Genomic DNA, 14,372 nt, shown 5'->3' with positions numbered 1-14,372 from the left:
ATCTTTTGACATTGTTATGTATATTTGTTTTGATTGTTTTTTTTTCATTGAGAACATAAACTTGCTGCAAAGATCTGTTCACAATCACAGTTACTACACTTTAGTAGGTACAATATACAACTTGATTGTGAATTGAACAAATATGAAAAATATTAGCAGCACTGTCGTATCGAAAAGGATGTTGGTTGATAAACGAACGAAAAAGAGGGGAAGGTTAGAATTACGCCCACACTGCTTCTGTGACCAGCCATCTCGCAAATTTAACATATCGTGGTAACTAAAAAGTTATGGTTATTAAATAAATCGTGGTGAATAACAAATAAATTCACCACAAATTATGTTATGCCTAATTTTTCAAGTATAGTATTTGAATCCTAAAAGTAGGCTGTATTTTTAATTTTAATAAACTATATCAATTTTATTGCACCCTGTTAATTATTTTGGTTTGTGTCTATACTAACAAAAGGGAAAGAGAGTTGCCAGCCCAATACCAAAAATAAAAATAGCATTTAGAATTGCCAGAATCTTTGTATGGGAATTCAAATTTGATTGCACAAGTTCTTAAAGTGAACTTTTCATTATCACCTCTGAATTTAAGTTATCCAAGTTATTGTTCCAAATACATACATGTTGGAAGTGTGCACAGAAAATTATTTTTTTATATGTGCTGCACGAAGTTTAAGTAGCCCTAGGGTAGTGCAGCTAAAAGCTGCCCATAAGAAATACACGTGTTTGTGTGTTGTGCACAGCCAAATCTGTTACGCCGCAGAAGTTTTTAAACTCTCTGACCTGAAAGATAACCCTACAAGGGTTCATCCTTCAGGTTTCTGTTTCAGAATTAAATATTTGGAATATTCAATTATCTAATTTTGCTAGTTTGCCTGAAACCTGTTCATAATATTTAAAAACGTCCCATGCACAAAAACTAGAATGAAAATTATTGTTAGGTTAGGTTGATAGGAGGATGTATACTACGTCAAATCCGATGAAATACACCTATAAAAAATCCCAAAATTTTACGAAAACCCCTAAGTAAAACATGAAATCCGCAATTTAGGGACAAATCCCCACATCTGGCGACACTGGTTTGAAGTCCCAAAAAAATCTGCCCTTTTTGGTACTGAAACCGGTCAATAGCATAAAAACATCAAAAGGGCTTTTTTGTCCTTAGACTCAGCTAACCAAATACTAACCCCAGGACAAGAATAATGTGAAATAGTATATTAAATTAAACCGAGCTTTCATTTTCGTGTGAACTTCAGTACAATTTTTTTGCACACGAACGGGGCCACCCTAATGTACTTGTAATCAAAGTACTCGTTATATATTTAAGAGATGCCGCTTAAAAATTATTAAAATAGGTCCATACAAAATACGAATTATTGAATCATAATTTTTTTATGTTTCATTCATTGTATGTCAAAATTAATTTTTCAGAATTAAATGGCCACCATAATATCTAATAGCTAAATGTCCATGGACGTTGTGACACACCAAAATATCCATGGACGTTGTGACACTTCAAAATTGTCACAATTTCCATGAGCATAGTGAAAAAAATCCAGGGATTACCAATAATTAAATTATCAAGAAAAGGCTTAATAGAGCGAAGACGGTGTTTAAAATACACGGTCGGTCGTGGCTATGTGCTTCAATACAAGAACATCAAATACTGGGAGACTCAATGGAGCGTGCAATCTCCTGGAGCAGATTTTAGGTCGAGAGCTTGTCGACACCACGTTTTAGAAGTCTTGCTGAGAGGGTTTTTGACTGCAAGTTTGGAAGCACATAGGGACATATTGAAGAGGTTTCAAAAAGAATGGTCGGCGATTAATAAATCCAAGTTCGATGTAGACGAAAATGTTTTGGAACTACTGCCCAAAGAAGAAGTAGAGAATATCAAAGAAGAACTGCAAAGAAAACTAATGAAATGCCAGCCAAGAGACGACTACAAAGAGCTGTTACAGTTAGCATTGATATCTTGGTCATCCTGACGAAAAAGATGTGCGCTTCAGAACTCCAGGTCCTGTACACCATGCCCGGTGAATGGCAAAACCTATTTACTGTCTGAAAATACAACTCTTCCGTGACCAGTTTAAGCTGACTTCCCAAGAACAATAGGCCCTAGAAGCACTTTGTGCTTTCATCGTCCAAGCTCCCAGAGCTTGTTTAGCAGCAAAACAAGACCTAGACCTCATTGAAAATCTATTAAAATACGAAAGCATTGACAAAAAATATCAGAAAAAGGAATTAACAAAATGATAAATCACGTGTAGTATCATAGTCCTAAACTTTTTGCCCTGAAATTGTTTGACCCAACAGTGCAAAGAACCGTAAAGAGCCAAATAGCTAAAAAAAATCTTAACAAATCAAGAAGAAGAAAATGCGAAATGCTCCAGAAATATGCGACCCAAACTAGAAAAATGTCTCCCAGCCCAAATTACAAGTGAGACTTAACTGCTGTTCAAAAGATTTAATATTACACTGAATTTCTGCATCAACTGCCAGGAGGGGCAAAGGATGATAAACACCTTGAAAGTTGTGAACGACATTGTAGAGCGAGGGGTCAAGCTAGCTCATAACAAATTACAACAAATATAAACTAATTTTCTAATACATTCATATTTGAAAAGTGTCACAATATCCATGGTTAACCTTTTCAGGGAATTGACCATATGTTAGTTGAGACCACTGAAATCTCTTCAATAGGTGTGATATTAGCTTCACAATTCTTTCACAATTTGAACGTCTCCCAGCAGTCCGACAAAGTGTTAATGCATCAAAAAATTACAATTCTTTCCATTAGCAGACAAGTCGTCACTTTACTGCACCCAAGTAATCTACAAAGAGGACACGTAATAAAACTTAAACGAAAAGGTTCATATATTGACTCCTTTAGACTAGCTTTCTGACTGTCTCTTTATAATCTATGAAGTAACGATTGACTTCCTCGTAGTGCCGTCTGTGGCTAGGGTAACCTTAAGTGGTTAGTTAAATAGCTAGTTTGGGACTTTCTCTATCCTTTATTTTTAATAAAATTAAGTTCAGTGACAGTGGTTTTGCAGCAGTCATTTGAAATATGACGATTTCCATAATAATGGCATCGGTTGTACTTTCATTTGAAATGAATAAACAATATGTATGATTCTTAAAGGAAACCCCTATTATTTTTTTGTTTTTCCAAAAGTTATTAGTTGTTCCAAAACAAAACTGAATTTATTTCAGAATATGCGTATTTTATATCTAATATAATCTAATCTTTATAAACTAAATAAACAGTAACAACAATAAAATACGTGGGACGTTCATAAACAACACTTGTAAAATTGTCCATTTCTTCGTCCATCAAATGGCGCATGCGCATCGTTATACCTTGATTTTGTTTCTCAATAACAGATAAAATGCAAACAATGCGATGACTGTAATACAAAATTTAATTATGTAAATAATTGTTTTAATTCTTTGTTATTATTAGACTATTACCGCTTGTGATTAAATCTGCGAACACCATCTCTTATATCGGAAGCTAAATTCTCAGCCAATTGCAAAGAACGCCACGAATCATAGGAACGACTGAAACGATCCCAGGTCAAACGTTCTTCAATGGTTGCCTCTATAAGTTTCTGAACCTGTTCCATGCTGAAATTAGTGCGAAAGAAACTCCAATCGTTTTTGGGTTTTTCATTTTCAGCCTCAGCTTCGTTTTCCCCCTCCACTGTAGATAATTTTATCAGGGCCTTACGTTTTCCCAACATCGATTCCGAAAGTAAAGCATTCATGCGACTTGTAGTGCGCACGGAAGCAGTTATGCTAAAAGAAATAATTATTAAACAATTATTTATTTTCATAAATATTTAACTAAAAGTGGTAAAAATTATATTGTCAACATTCTTTTGTTTTTGTTTATAAACCAACCGAGATTTCATATTACTCCATGAAGCCATTTTCTTTATGAATAAATTTATTAATATTTTATGTGTTTTACTGTCTGAGAATTAACTGAATAACTGAATTTGCATACATTTGCAAGATTTCAAATAAGTCAATAGTTTCTCAAATAAAACCATAAACATTTACCTCTATTGTAGGTATATATTTTTTTATTGCATTCCACAAACTAAACTTTTTTCACCCCACTTTTTAACCACTTTTTATAGCTATAATGGAATAGAGGATATCGTAAGTTATTTCAAAGGTTTGTAATAAGATTTTCTTTTTATGTGGATTTTTTTAAATTTGCCGTATTACTTAATTTTTTCGTATTTAGGCAAATTATATATTCCTATAGTTTTTTTTGAATCGAGTTAAATTTTAATATGAAAAATTTCAGATCAACTGCACAAATTAGGGCACAATACCCAGTCTTTAAGTCCTATCGTACAGTATATTTTTTTTTTTATCGGCGAACTGACGTGCATTTTTGTTAAATTGTTCTGCTAAACCGATATTTACAAATTCAATACGTTCTGAGACTATTATTAAGAATTTGATCGATATAGATCGCTTCGATCATGTGATTTATCATCATTGGATTATTTTTAATCCATTATTCCAGGAGACTGAATATGGATGGGCTAATTATGGACTAATTCTCAAAAGAGGAAATATTTTTGTTTAGAAGGGGACTATAAGGTACACTTCCATCCGGTGACAAATTGGGACCATGAGTAAGATTTAGAAAACCCAAAGGAAAGGAAAGGTCCGCGAAAAGGGACTAAAACAATTTTTCTGATAAAGTATAGCAACAATCTTTTGATCATCTAGAAATCTAGTACATAGTCATTTATATCGAAAACTCTGTAGTCTAGGACATAATTTGCTGTGTTCTATCCTCTAAATCTTTACATCAGAAACTACTCCCATCCAAACCAGTTAGTAGTTTGTTTTCATTTGTATCCAATTTTGGTCACTGTGACTTGGGCTCTATCAAATATGTGGTTTTCAAAAGATCGCAATGATCTTTCTGCATTCATCCGGAAGTCTATATAAAAGTTCAATACCATTATCAACCATATAACCTTCGACACCTGTGCCAGGTTGTATGCGTCAGTAAAAACTCCACTCTATTGGGGTGTTACACCGAGGCTGTGTCCCTATGATCCAAAATTTCCGTTTCAATGCTGTGTGGCCTTTCCGCAATGATCTTACAAGAGAATAAATATGTTTCTAGCTACCACAATATAGGCCACTATCTGGGATATGTTTGTAGGTAATATCAAAACCTTTTATTTTAGTCCGATATTCAGAAACTCAATTTCATGTTTCTAAGAATTTTCCAATCAGTGTTTGTGAAGGATGTTATATATGGAATAATCAACATACTATTAGTATTAGATTTAGGATTATAATCAAGGCCGCATGCGAAGTGCTGTTAATGGCGAAGATAGACACATCTTTGAGCATCTGTCTTCTGCATGATGTCTTCTTATGTTTAGACCATATTGCGGACTTACGGATATTTCAAGATCGTTAACAATCTTATATAGACGCATGTTATACCCAAATTAATCATGTCAAGATCGTTTAAGAATCTATTTATTTATTTATTTGTCCACCGAACAGGGTGACGGTGACCATACGCCAGTTGTAGTGTAGCAGACCAGAGTCTCTAGTGGGAATCTAACCCACAACCCCCAGACCCATAATAATTTTGATTGTAGGTATAATAGAGTAACTATTTGCACCGATTAGCCCATTTAAAGTATTTATTAAATTTAAAATAATTTAAAGTTTTATGAAGTCGTTCTTAATGAAATTTATATATTTTTTATTGCCATTCTTGTATTTGTTTTTCTTTTGGTTTTGTTGGTGTTGTTTTTATTGAAAAAATTGTTAGTACTCTTTGTAAATTTCTTTATTGACAGTTCATGTTGCTTTAACCGCCCACAATTGTAGGTGCCACATTTCTTTTTTACAAGATACACGAAGTTGCACATACCACATTGTGTGTATGTGTCTCACTTTATATATTTTCCAGTTGTTGTTGAATTTTTACGCCGTTTTTTTTTTCTTTTTGAAATATTTAGTTGGTTTGCGTGCATAAAATGATCTATTTTGTAAGAATGAATATTCTAAAATTCATAAATTCAGCAGATATTTAAATGAGTAAAATCTATTTGTTATCGTTTTTGAGTCACTTTAACGTCATTGATTTGATTATGTATTAATATTTAAAAAAATTAAAGATTTAATTTATTTATATTCCTGCTTTTAAAGTGTGTAATTTATGACTATAAATGCAAATAAAGGGAGAATTTTAACACATTACCCAAATTTGTGTTTCCCCATCACCTACAGGTGTAACTTTCAGTTAAGATTTAAATAAAAAGTAATTTTATTAAGTAATAACTATAATAGCTTTAAATGTTATTTAATTTTACTAACAATTTATGTTTCATGAAAGAGGATAATATCTAATCAAGTAATAACATTGTAATTTTTCAAATCCTTCTACTTGATACCCTACACCCTATTGTGTAGGTTGTAACAAATAATGATTTTGTTAGAAACCCGTAAGACGATATAGCCATGCCCGCCCGTCTGCTGAAAACACTAGCTAGAAGGCTGAAATTTTGAAGAAAAAATAGGCTATTTTTGTTTGGACGAAGTGCCACGCCCACTTTCTAAATAACTATTAGAAGTCGTATATTTCGGAAGCTGGTATAGATAGAGTCCTCAAATTTTGCATAAAAACTTTGACACATACATAGAGTGGTTGACAAAACAATGGAAACTTTTAGCAAAATAAATTTTTTTTATCATCAATTAAAATGGCTAGAGTTAAGATTTAAAAGCCGAAATAATTAACGATTTTAATACTTCTTTTAATATTTTACCTAATATTTGTTGATCTGCTATAAATATTTAATGAATAAATCAACACTTTTAGTTCAACATATGGGTTGAAGACCTCATAAAACGGCCCTATTCCAAAAAATTACTCCTCAGGAGTAATTATTATTATAAAGTTCGAAATTAGTACTCCTATGGTTAGTCACATAGAAAATGAGACTGGTCTTGGCTGTAGTCACCCTGCGAGAAAATCTCTTAGTTATAGAAAGAATCGTTCTACTCGTATACTCTTTGAAAAAGATAACATAAACTGGTCAAATCAATATGAAATAATGTCCTTTTTTTGGACGTGTCCAAATTCAATTTTATAGGACTTTTGTAAGGCGACCAAAGGGGAAAGATACTGGACCCGAAGAATATTAACCCATTAATGCCCACGGCGATCTACGTAAGGTAGAAATGTGAAATTTTGATATGACAGTTTACTTGTGTATATAAACCGATTTCAATTAAAAAAATTTTTCTATCTTGCCTTGTTTGGATTTTAGAAGACGTTACGTATACGTAACAGTGGGCATTACCCGCGAATTTTTGTCCCTTAAGTATTTTAAGTAAAAGTTACATATTTTTACAAAAAAATCGTAAAAAAAACTGGTTAATTATTAAGTTTTAAGCTTGGATTAGCTAATTTGGTGTATCATACAAAATTTTTTCATATAAAATAAAAAATTTTTTAAAAGTATAAAATTTTAATTTGTGGAATTTTGTAATTTCTGTAATGTCAATTAATGAATTTAAAGAAATGTGTATATTTTCTTGCAGCAACAGATATATTGATTAACGTTACACATTTTGCATACATTTACCAAAGGTCCTTGGCACTAGTATCCTTGCAATTTCTCTAATAACCCAAGAAAATGGTAATAATTTTCAACCGATGTTTAATTTTTGAAGGATAATTGCAATTATATTCCGATTTTCTAGTAAAAATATATATTTAAGATTCGCCAACTGTGCCTTGAACAATTTCTAATGCGGTCAAATGGCATATCCTTTACAGAAATTCTTAAAAAATTTAAAATATCCACGAAAGGACGATTTAATAGAAACATTTACATTAAAAATATATTGCTTGTCATCAAATATCAATATTTCAAGAAAATATGTTGTTTTTTATTACGTTAAAAACCAATTCCTCTGATAAAAAAATATTTTTGAGGCAGATTTCATGAAAAAGTAAGCAAGTTGTTCATTATTTATATCGTATGTAAAGTGGGACAAAAAGTACTGAGAACTGCCCACTGTTACATATTCGTAACATCTTTATTATCCTCTTTATAAGTCTCCGCAAGGATATGGTATATGTTTGTAAACAATTAGGTAATAAACATTAATTACTTCTTTATAAGTTTACGTCAGAAACTTTTTTTAAAAACTAACTACATAGAAGTTATTAACATTCTAAGAATTCATTCCTCGAAAAATATGACTTTTTTCTGGTTTACGAAATAGGCTTTTTACAAAATAACCCAAAAATACAATTCTATAGGCAAAAATTACTTAAATTCGATTTATAATCGTTAAGAACATGTTAACTTAACCTATCCACCAGAAAAAAGTAACTTTGCATTTTCCATTTCTGTGCATTTCGAGTCCAAATTTGAATTTGAATTAATTTGCGTTACATATATGTAACTGTGGGCATTAAAGGGTTAAGTTCAGCGGTGGCAAAATTATTGTATAGAACTGTTTTTTAGGGCAAGGTATTGATGGAATTCAATTATAAAAAGATACTATGTGTGGTATAAGATAGAGATCCATTTAAAAAACATAAAGTATTCCTCCGCTGTGAAAACTAGGGCCCTAGTCTGGAGATTTCAAAACGACAACGACCCTAAAGCCAACTTTTGAGTTGTAATCAAGTGGTTAGACTCGAAAGTGATACCTGTATTGAACTGGCCTGCCTATTCACCAGATCTCAACTCCATAGAAAATCTACGGGAAACAGTAGTTCGAAGATATTGACTCAAAAATCGTCCTTCCGGTGTAATTCGAAGGACGACTTTTTAGGATGCTGTTATAAGGGAATATTATCAAGCAGCAATACAACGTAAAGGATACCCAACTATTTTATGAGTTACTGACAAGTTCTGACCGTTTTTGTTACGATAATACCAAAGTTTCCATTGTTTTGTCAGTAACAGAAAACTAAATACTTTAATCTTGTTTTATTTTTTCAAAATTTAATGAATTATTTTCATAGATTTTATTAATTTAAGTAAATAAGGATATATACAAAAGAAATACTACAAAAAATATTTTTTTTAATAATTTTTTGGGTTTTGAGTCCATTTGTGAATATATAGAAAAAGTTTCCATTGTTTTGTCACCCACTGTATATGAACATTCGGAAAAAAATTAGCGAACTAGCAATATTGGGTGTGTCACATCCCATGCCTAATATTGCTCTCCATAACCAAATGATATAAATTTGGAGAAACTATAACAGTTACAGTGTAATCCATATGAATTTAATAATAAAATTCGTATATCTGGAAAACTATAAAATTTATAAAATTTCAATATGAATATTTAAGACAAATATGGGCGGATTAGAGATAGGAGTAGTGGTACTTCCCATTTAAATTAAATTCAAAAATTCGTACATATATCGGGGAAACTATTGTAGCTGAATACCCAAAATTTGCACAAACAATTTTGACATCCATGTAAACATTTGTCTAACAAATTGGCGGATACGGGGGCATGGTTCCTCCCAAATACAAAAATTTTTATGTTTGGGAAACCAACGAGAAACCATGTGAACAATTTTGGGAAAAATAACCGGACTAGCTATAGGGAATAGTACTTCCATAATAACTAGATACAAAAATTATTACATCTTGTATAATACATGTGCAAGAATCCTCAAATGTTATATATGTATGTAAATGTAATACCCAGGAATAATGGTTCTCCTCAATTCTATAACAGGTTCCTCTAGAATCATTACTACTAGAACCTTTTTTTGCCAAAATATCATATCATGGATAATATTGTGAATAGGTTGCCAATTTATCAATTCTGCAGCAGTTTCTACTAGAACCGGTTCCTCTAGAAGCAGTTCTACTAGAATCGAATGTTTTTTCTACAAAAAAAATAGTATCTAGAGTAATTTTGGATTATGTTCCTAATTTTTCAAATTTTACATCAGGTTGCACTAGAACCGATTATTCTAGAATCGTTTTTTTTTTTTTTTTGGAGAATAATAGAAATAATATCCATGATAATTTTGTGAACCGTTTGGACAGGCATATAATTTTTACTTTTTATCGAAATTGGAAAGTTTTATATTATACAGAAACTGAATTTTTTTAGATTATATGTATTGAATTTTATATTCTTCTTATAATGCACTAAAAGTATTTTACGCTCAAAATTACGGAATCATTGAGATCCATTTCGAAAAAAATTTCAGAGAAAAGTTTGTATGTATATAAAAAACTTATAGTCCCAGATATGTACATTAGAGTGCTCCAAAAAAACGAAGTTGCGAATTTTTGAACTTTGGTGTTAAATTATTCCCAAGTGCCTTAAAGGGTTAATCTACCTTTTTTCACTCTATTTTAAATATCGGACTATATACAATAAATTCCAGTCATTTTTGGTAAATATGGCCTACAAATAAAAATTATTTCGATATGGTACACTAAAAATTCCCAAATATTGCAAAATTTGACCTTTGAACTCCACAGTTTATGGGTTAAGAATGTCCGATTTTAATAAAACTTCGGATATATATTTTATATTATCTGGACTATAATACTCTGATAATACTTTATGTAAAATGTGCAACAGTAAAGAATTAATACGTATTCTCTAAAATATTAAAAAAATGCGATTATCCCGAAATCCGCCGATTTCAAATCGCAGGTACAGCTAAACTGTAAGAAATATTGATCTAATATTTTTACCGTTTAATAGCCCTATCTATTGATCATAAAGGTCTCTTAAAAATTTTGAAATTTGTTTAACAAAGTTTCAAAAACGAGATTTGAAACGGCCGTTGAAAAAATCAAACTTTTTTGACCATAGCTGAGAACGAGTTAGCGTTATCTTATAAGGGCAAAAACTAATATTCGAGTAATTATAGATATATTTTAAGTAACAAAATGTTTTTGTTAGAATATATTCCAAAAAAAGGAAATTTTTTTGTCATATTTCGAATTCTTGTGCTGTGGGACACGTTAATGGCCTGGGTAATTTGCAATAACTTTTAAAGTTTTCAAGCAATCTTTGTGTTTTATATCTTTCCGAAATGCTTACTCCGTGCACATTACGATTCCTTTACAATAAAGTTCAAAATTTATTACTAAATGGTCAAAACTGAAAAAATCGATATTTTCCCCTTGTAAATGCACTTCAAAACTTTAGAGTCGTTGCGGCACCTGTTAACGTTATCCAATCAGCATACATTTTTGTATGACATAGTTTTACAACCCATAGAACAATTCTAGAGGGTTGGACGACCTGTCAGACAATTTTTTTTTCCTTCATACAAGCTTGAATCACTCTAATGTACATATAGTAAAATATAAGATAATGGGTTTTCCGAATTTTAATGTTTAAGTATTTTCTGGTTATATGTAAGATAATTGGCGAAAGCAGTAAAAATTAACTATGGTTGGGATTTCGACGATATCTGGGGCCTTCAGAAAATTGATTTCAACAAACATACGGACAGACAGACAAACATATATCTTACTCACGAAGATGAATCATACAAAAATAACCTAACATACATAAATATGTTCGTATATGAATGAATGAATAATTGTATTACAAAATATCTGACAATCTGTATGTTTATTTTTTACAACCACACAAAAATAAATATATTCTATTGTTATGTTATTATTTTTTTATTATTGAAAAACTTTTCAATAATAATTTATTATTGATTTCAATTTATAAAATTAGTTTTCAAGTTTTATCATGAAAATTTACATGCACATTTGACACACATGTAAAATATCTATTCATATTCTAACACAATTCAAAAATATAAAATCAACGAAAAACTACCAACAAATCTAATACAAAAACTTATTACATACATACTACATACATATGTACATACATACTCACAATGTGTAATGGCATGTACTTGAAAATTAAAGTTAGTTCATGTTAAATATTTGCAAAACAAAAATAAACTTTAAACACAAAACTTTATATGTAACGTTGTAACGTTGTGCACTTCTCTTTATTTAGGAATTTCAAATTAACGTTTTACCACACACGTTTTGCTGAAGAATGTTTCCAATTAACGCTTTTACATGTGAATTTATACTTTGTTGTTTTCGTCTAATTTAGTATATTTAGTCTAATTTAACTAACTAACTTTTATTGGCCACAAAAACTTATTAACGAAAAAAAAAAATTACTAAAACACGCACTTACACTTTGAGTTAAAGGTGAAGGGAACTACTGTAATTTGTTAAATTTTTTACATGATTGATATGATTTTGACATTTCTATTAGAAATATTAATGCGCCAAAATGTTTTTTTATTAATTTTACTTATATTTATTATATTTTTACTTTTATTATTATTGTTTTTATAATTTATGACTGTAAAAACTTACACCTGTATGCGATTCATTTTAATTCAAACTCTTCTTTATTTGTTCAATTTCCAGACAAGGTTTTCTCGTTCGTTTCCTTTTCGTATGAACTTTATTTATGAACTTTGAAATATGTTTTAGACAAATGTTAAAACGGAAATGAAGTCAAATTTTTGGAAAATTATATTAGGTGGCCTTTTTTTCGTCTGGCAGCAAAAAGTAGAGAGAAAAGTGAAAATATTAGTAACAATAAATGTGTTCATATGTTTTTGATTAGTTGGCAAAACAAAAGAAAAAATAACTTGAAAATCATGTATGAATAATGAATTGCAAGTGGAAAATTTTTATTTATTCACCTATAAATATATACAATTTGCAAGTGTATTTTATTATAACTATAGTAATATATCTACATATAACAAATGTTTTTTGTACTAATACCACGCGATGATGAAAATTTTGTTATTTATAAAAAATAGGGTCAATTTTGAATAAAGTCCTCTTCCATACATCAAGGATACCCTTGGGGAGAGATAATTGCAGCAATATTTCTCAAAGCCTATAAGATAAACCACCTATCGGTATAAAATTTACCGCACTTATCATTGAGAAAATATAATCAAACATAAGCGACCATTTGACACACCGTATCGGTGATTTTTAGAAAAAATATTTTAAAATTAAGTTCAAAAAATGTCGAATCCCACAAAACCACCCAGCAAAAACATGGTAATGACTTGTACTTACCCAGAAATTTACTTTTCAATGACTACTACAAACAAACAAAAATAGTATATTTGTGTGAAAACTATTAAAGGACGCAGTGGATATATCTTCGTCGCCTATTTTTATACAAAACCACTTGCTTAACTTTCTATTAGCAAGCGATCGTAGTAGTACTTATTTAACTCCTTATTTGTACGCGAGCGTAAATAATTGACTCTAATGTCATTACCGTGTTAAAATAATAACACGTTATAACGTTTCAAATAGGATACGGTATCGAAAACCTGATGTGATGAAGATTGTCTGAGGCCAGATTCGGACTTAACGCAGCTCAATCCATTATATAGTAATGAGTTAAAAAGCTATTAAAACTACTTTTCACTACTTACTCATTGGTATTTTATTATAACAGGACTATGAAATTGGAAGCAAATACAAAAAAGTCTCGTAAATAAGTACATAATTACAAATAGGGAGTAAAAGTACCAGAAAGTTCCCTTTTACAGATTTTCATTCAATCAAGACGCTGAGTGTTTAATTTTATGTTTATATGTATAGGTTTAATATTAAATAAAGATTCAAAAAGTACCAATTGGGAACGTACCAATATTATAGAAATTTCAAAAAGTATCTTTTGAAAAACGAAAAAGTAACAAAATTTCCCCTCTTATAGGATCTCATTAAAGCCGAGATCTACATGCTTACTTTCATGTTTCTAGGTTCAATATTATAGAAAACTCAAAAGTGTCAGTTCAGGAAGAAAAAACTTAAAAAATAGTCCTTGGTACCAGAGTTACAGGCTAGACAGTTTGTTGAGGTTCCTTCGAGATCCACGTAGTGGCTTTGTTTTAAACCCAAATGCGGGGCGAGAGAATGTTGTTTTAAGGACTGATATATCCTATGCCATATATGTCTGGATTCTCCCTCCGGTGCTGTTAACATCTCAATAGATGTCACTGGGTGATGTGATAGAGCAACTTATGCTGGATTTCTGAACCCATTGAGTATCTCTTACTATTCGCGTTGTAGGGCGTCAGTATAGGTTGGGAAATTCTAAGGTTGACACTTGGTAGTTGCCTGTCATTTCGTAGATCGTTCTTTATGGTTTGAGAATTGAACTGATGTAGTTGGTGGACGATCGGGAATGTCTTCTCTACCCGACAGGGGACTAGTACTGATTTAGTAGGCCTTTTACTTCAGGGAAGTTCTCGGTGCTGTTGCCATCTC

The 14,372-nt window shown here is 31.1% G+C and overlaps 1 protein-coding gene across 2 annotated transcripts; it reads right to left on the bottom strand.

Moving 5' to 3' along the window:
* Positions 1-3,207: 3,207 nt before the first annotated feature.
* Positions 3,208-12,652, bottom strand: LOC119615992 (tctex1 domain-containing protein 4). Of its 2 annotated transcripts, none has more exons than XM_037972103.1 (3): positions 11,941-12,075; positions 3,484-3,810; positions 3,208-3,419 (listed from the first exon to the last, which is right to left on the bottom strand). In XM_037972103.1, exons 2-3 carry the CDS (start codon positions 3,777-3,779, stop codon positions 3,254-3,256), a joined length of 462 nt encoding a protein of 153 aa, XP_037828031.1. In that variant the 5' UTR covers positions 3,780-3,810; positions 11,941-12,075; the 3' UTR covers positions 3,208-3,253. The 2 variants fall into 2 exon arrangements, with proteins under 2 accessions (XP_037828031.1, XP_037828023.1); XM_037972095.1 differs by lacking the exon at positions 11,941-12,075 and adding an exon at positions 12,441-12,652 and having other exon boundaries at positions 3,212-3,419.
* Positions 12,653-14,372: the final 1,720 nt, after the last annotated feature.

The sequence above is a fragment of the Lucilia sericata genome, unplaced genomic scaffold (assembly GCF_015586225.1).
Source record: "Lucilia sericata isolate MDLA Ls3-8-SP2 unplaced genomic scaffold, ASM1558622v1 Contig000002F_arrow, whole genome shotgun sequence".
Classification (NCBI taxonomy): Eukaryota; Metazoa; Arthropoda; class Insecta; order Diptera; family Calliphoridae; genus Lucilia; species Lucilia sericata.
This window is presented reverse-complemented; position numbering and strand designations above follow the sequence as displayed.

What these genes read in the sequence shown, in the direction of transcription:
- LOC119615992 (XM_037972095.1), bottom strand. An exon ending in CGCAGATTTAATCACAAGCG is followed by an intron (nt 3,420 to 3,483) that starts GTAATAGTCTAA and finishes TTTGTATTACAG; the next exon opens with TCATCGCATTGTTTGCATTT.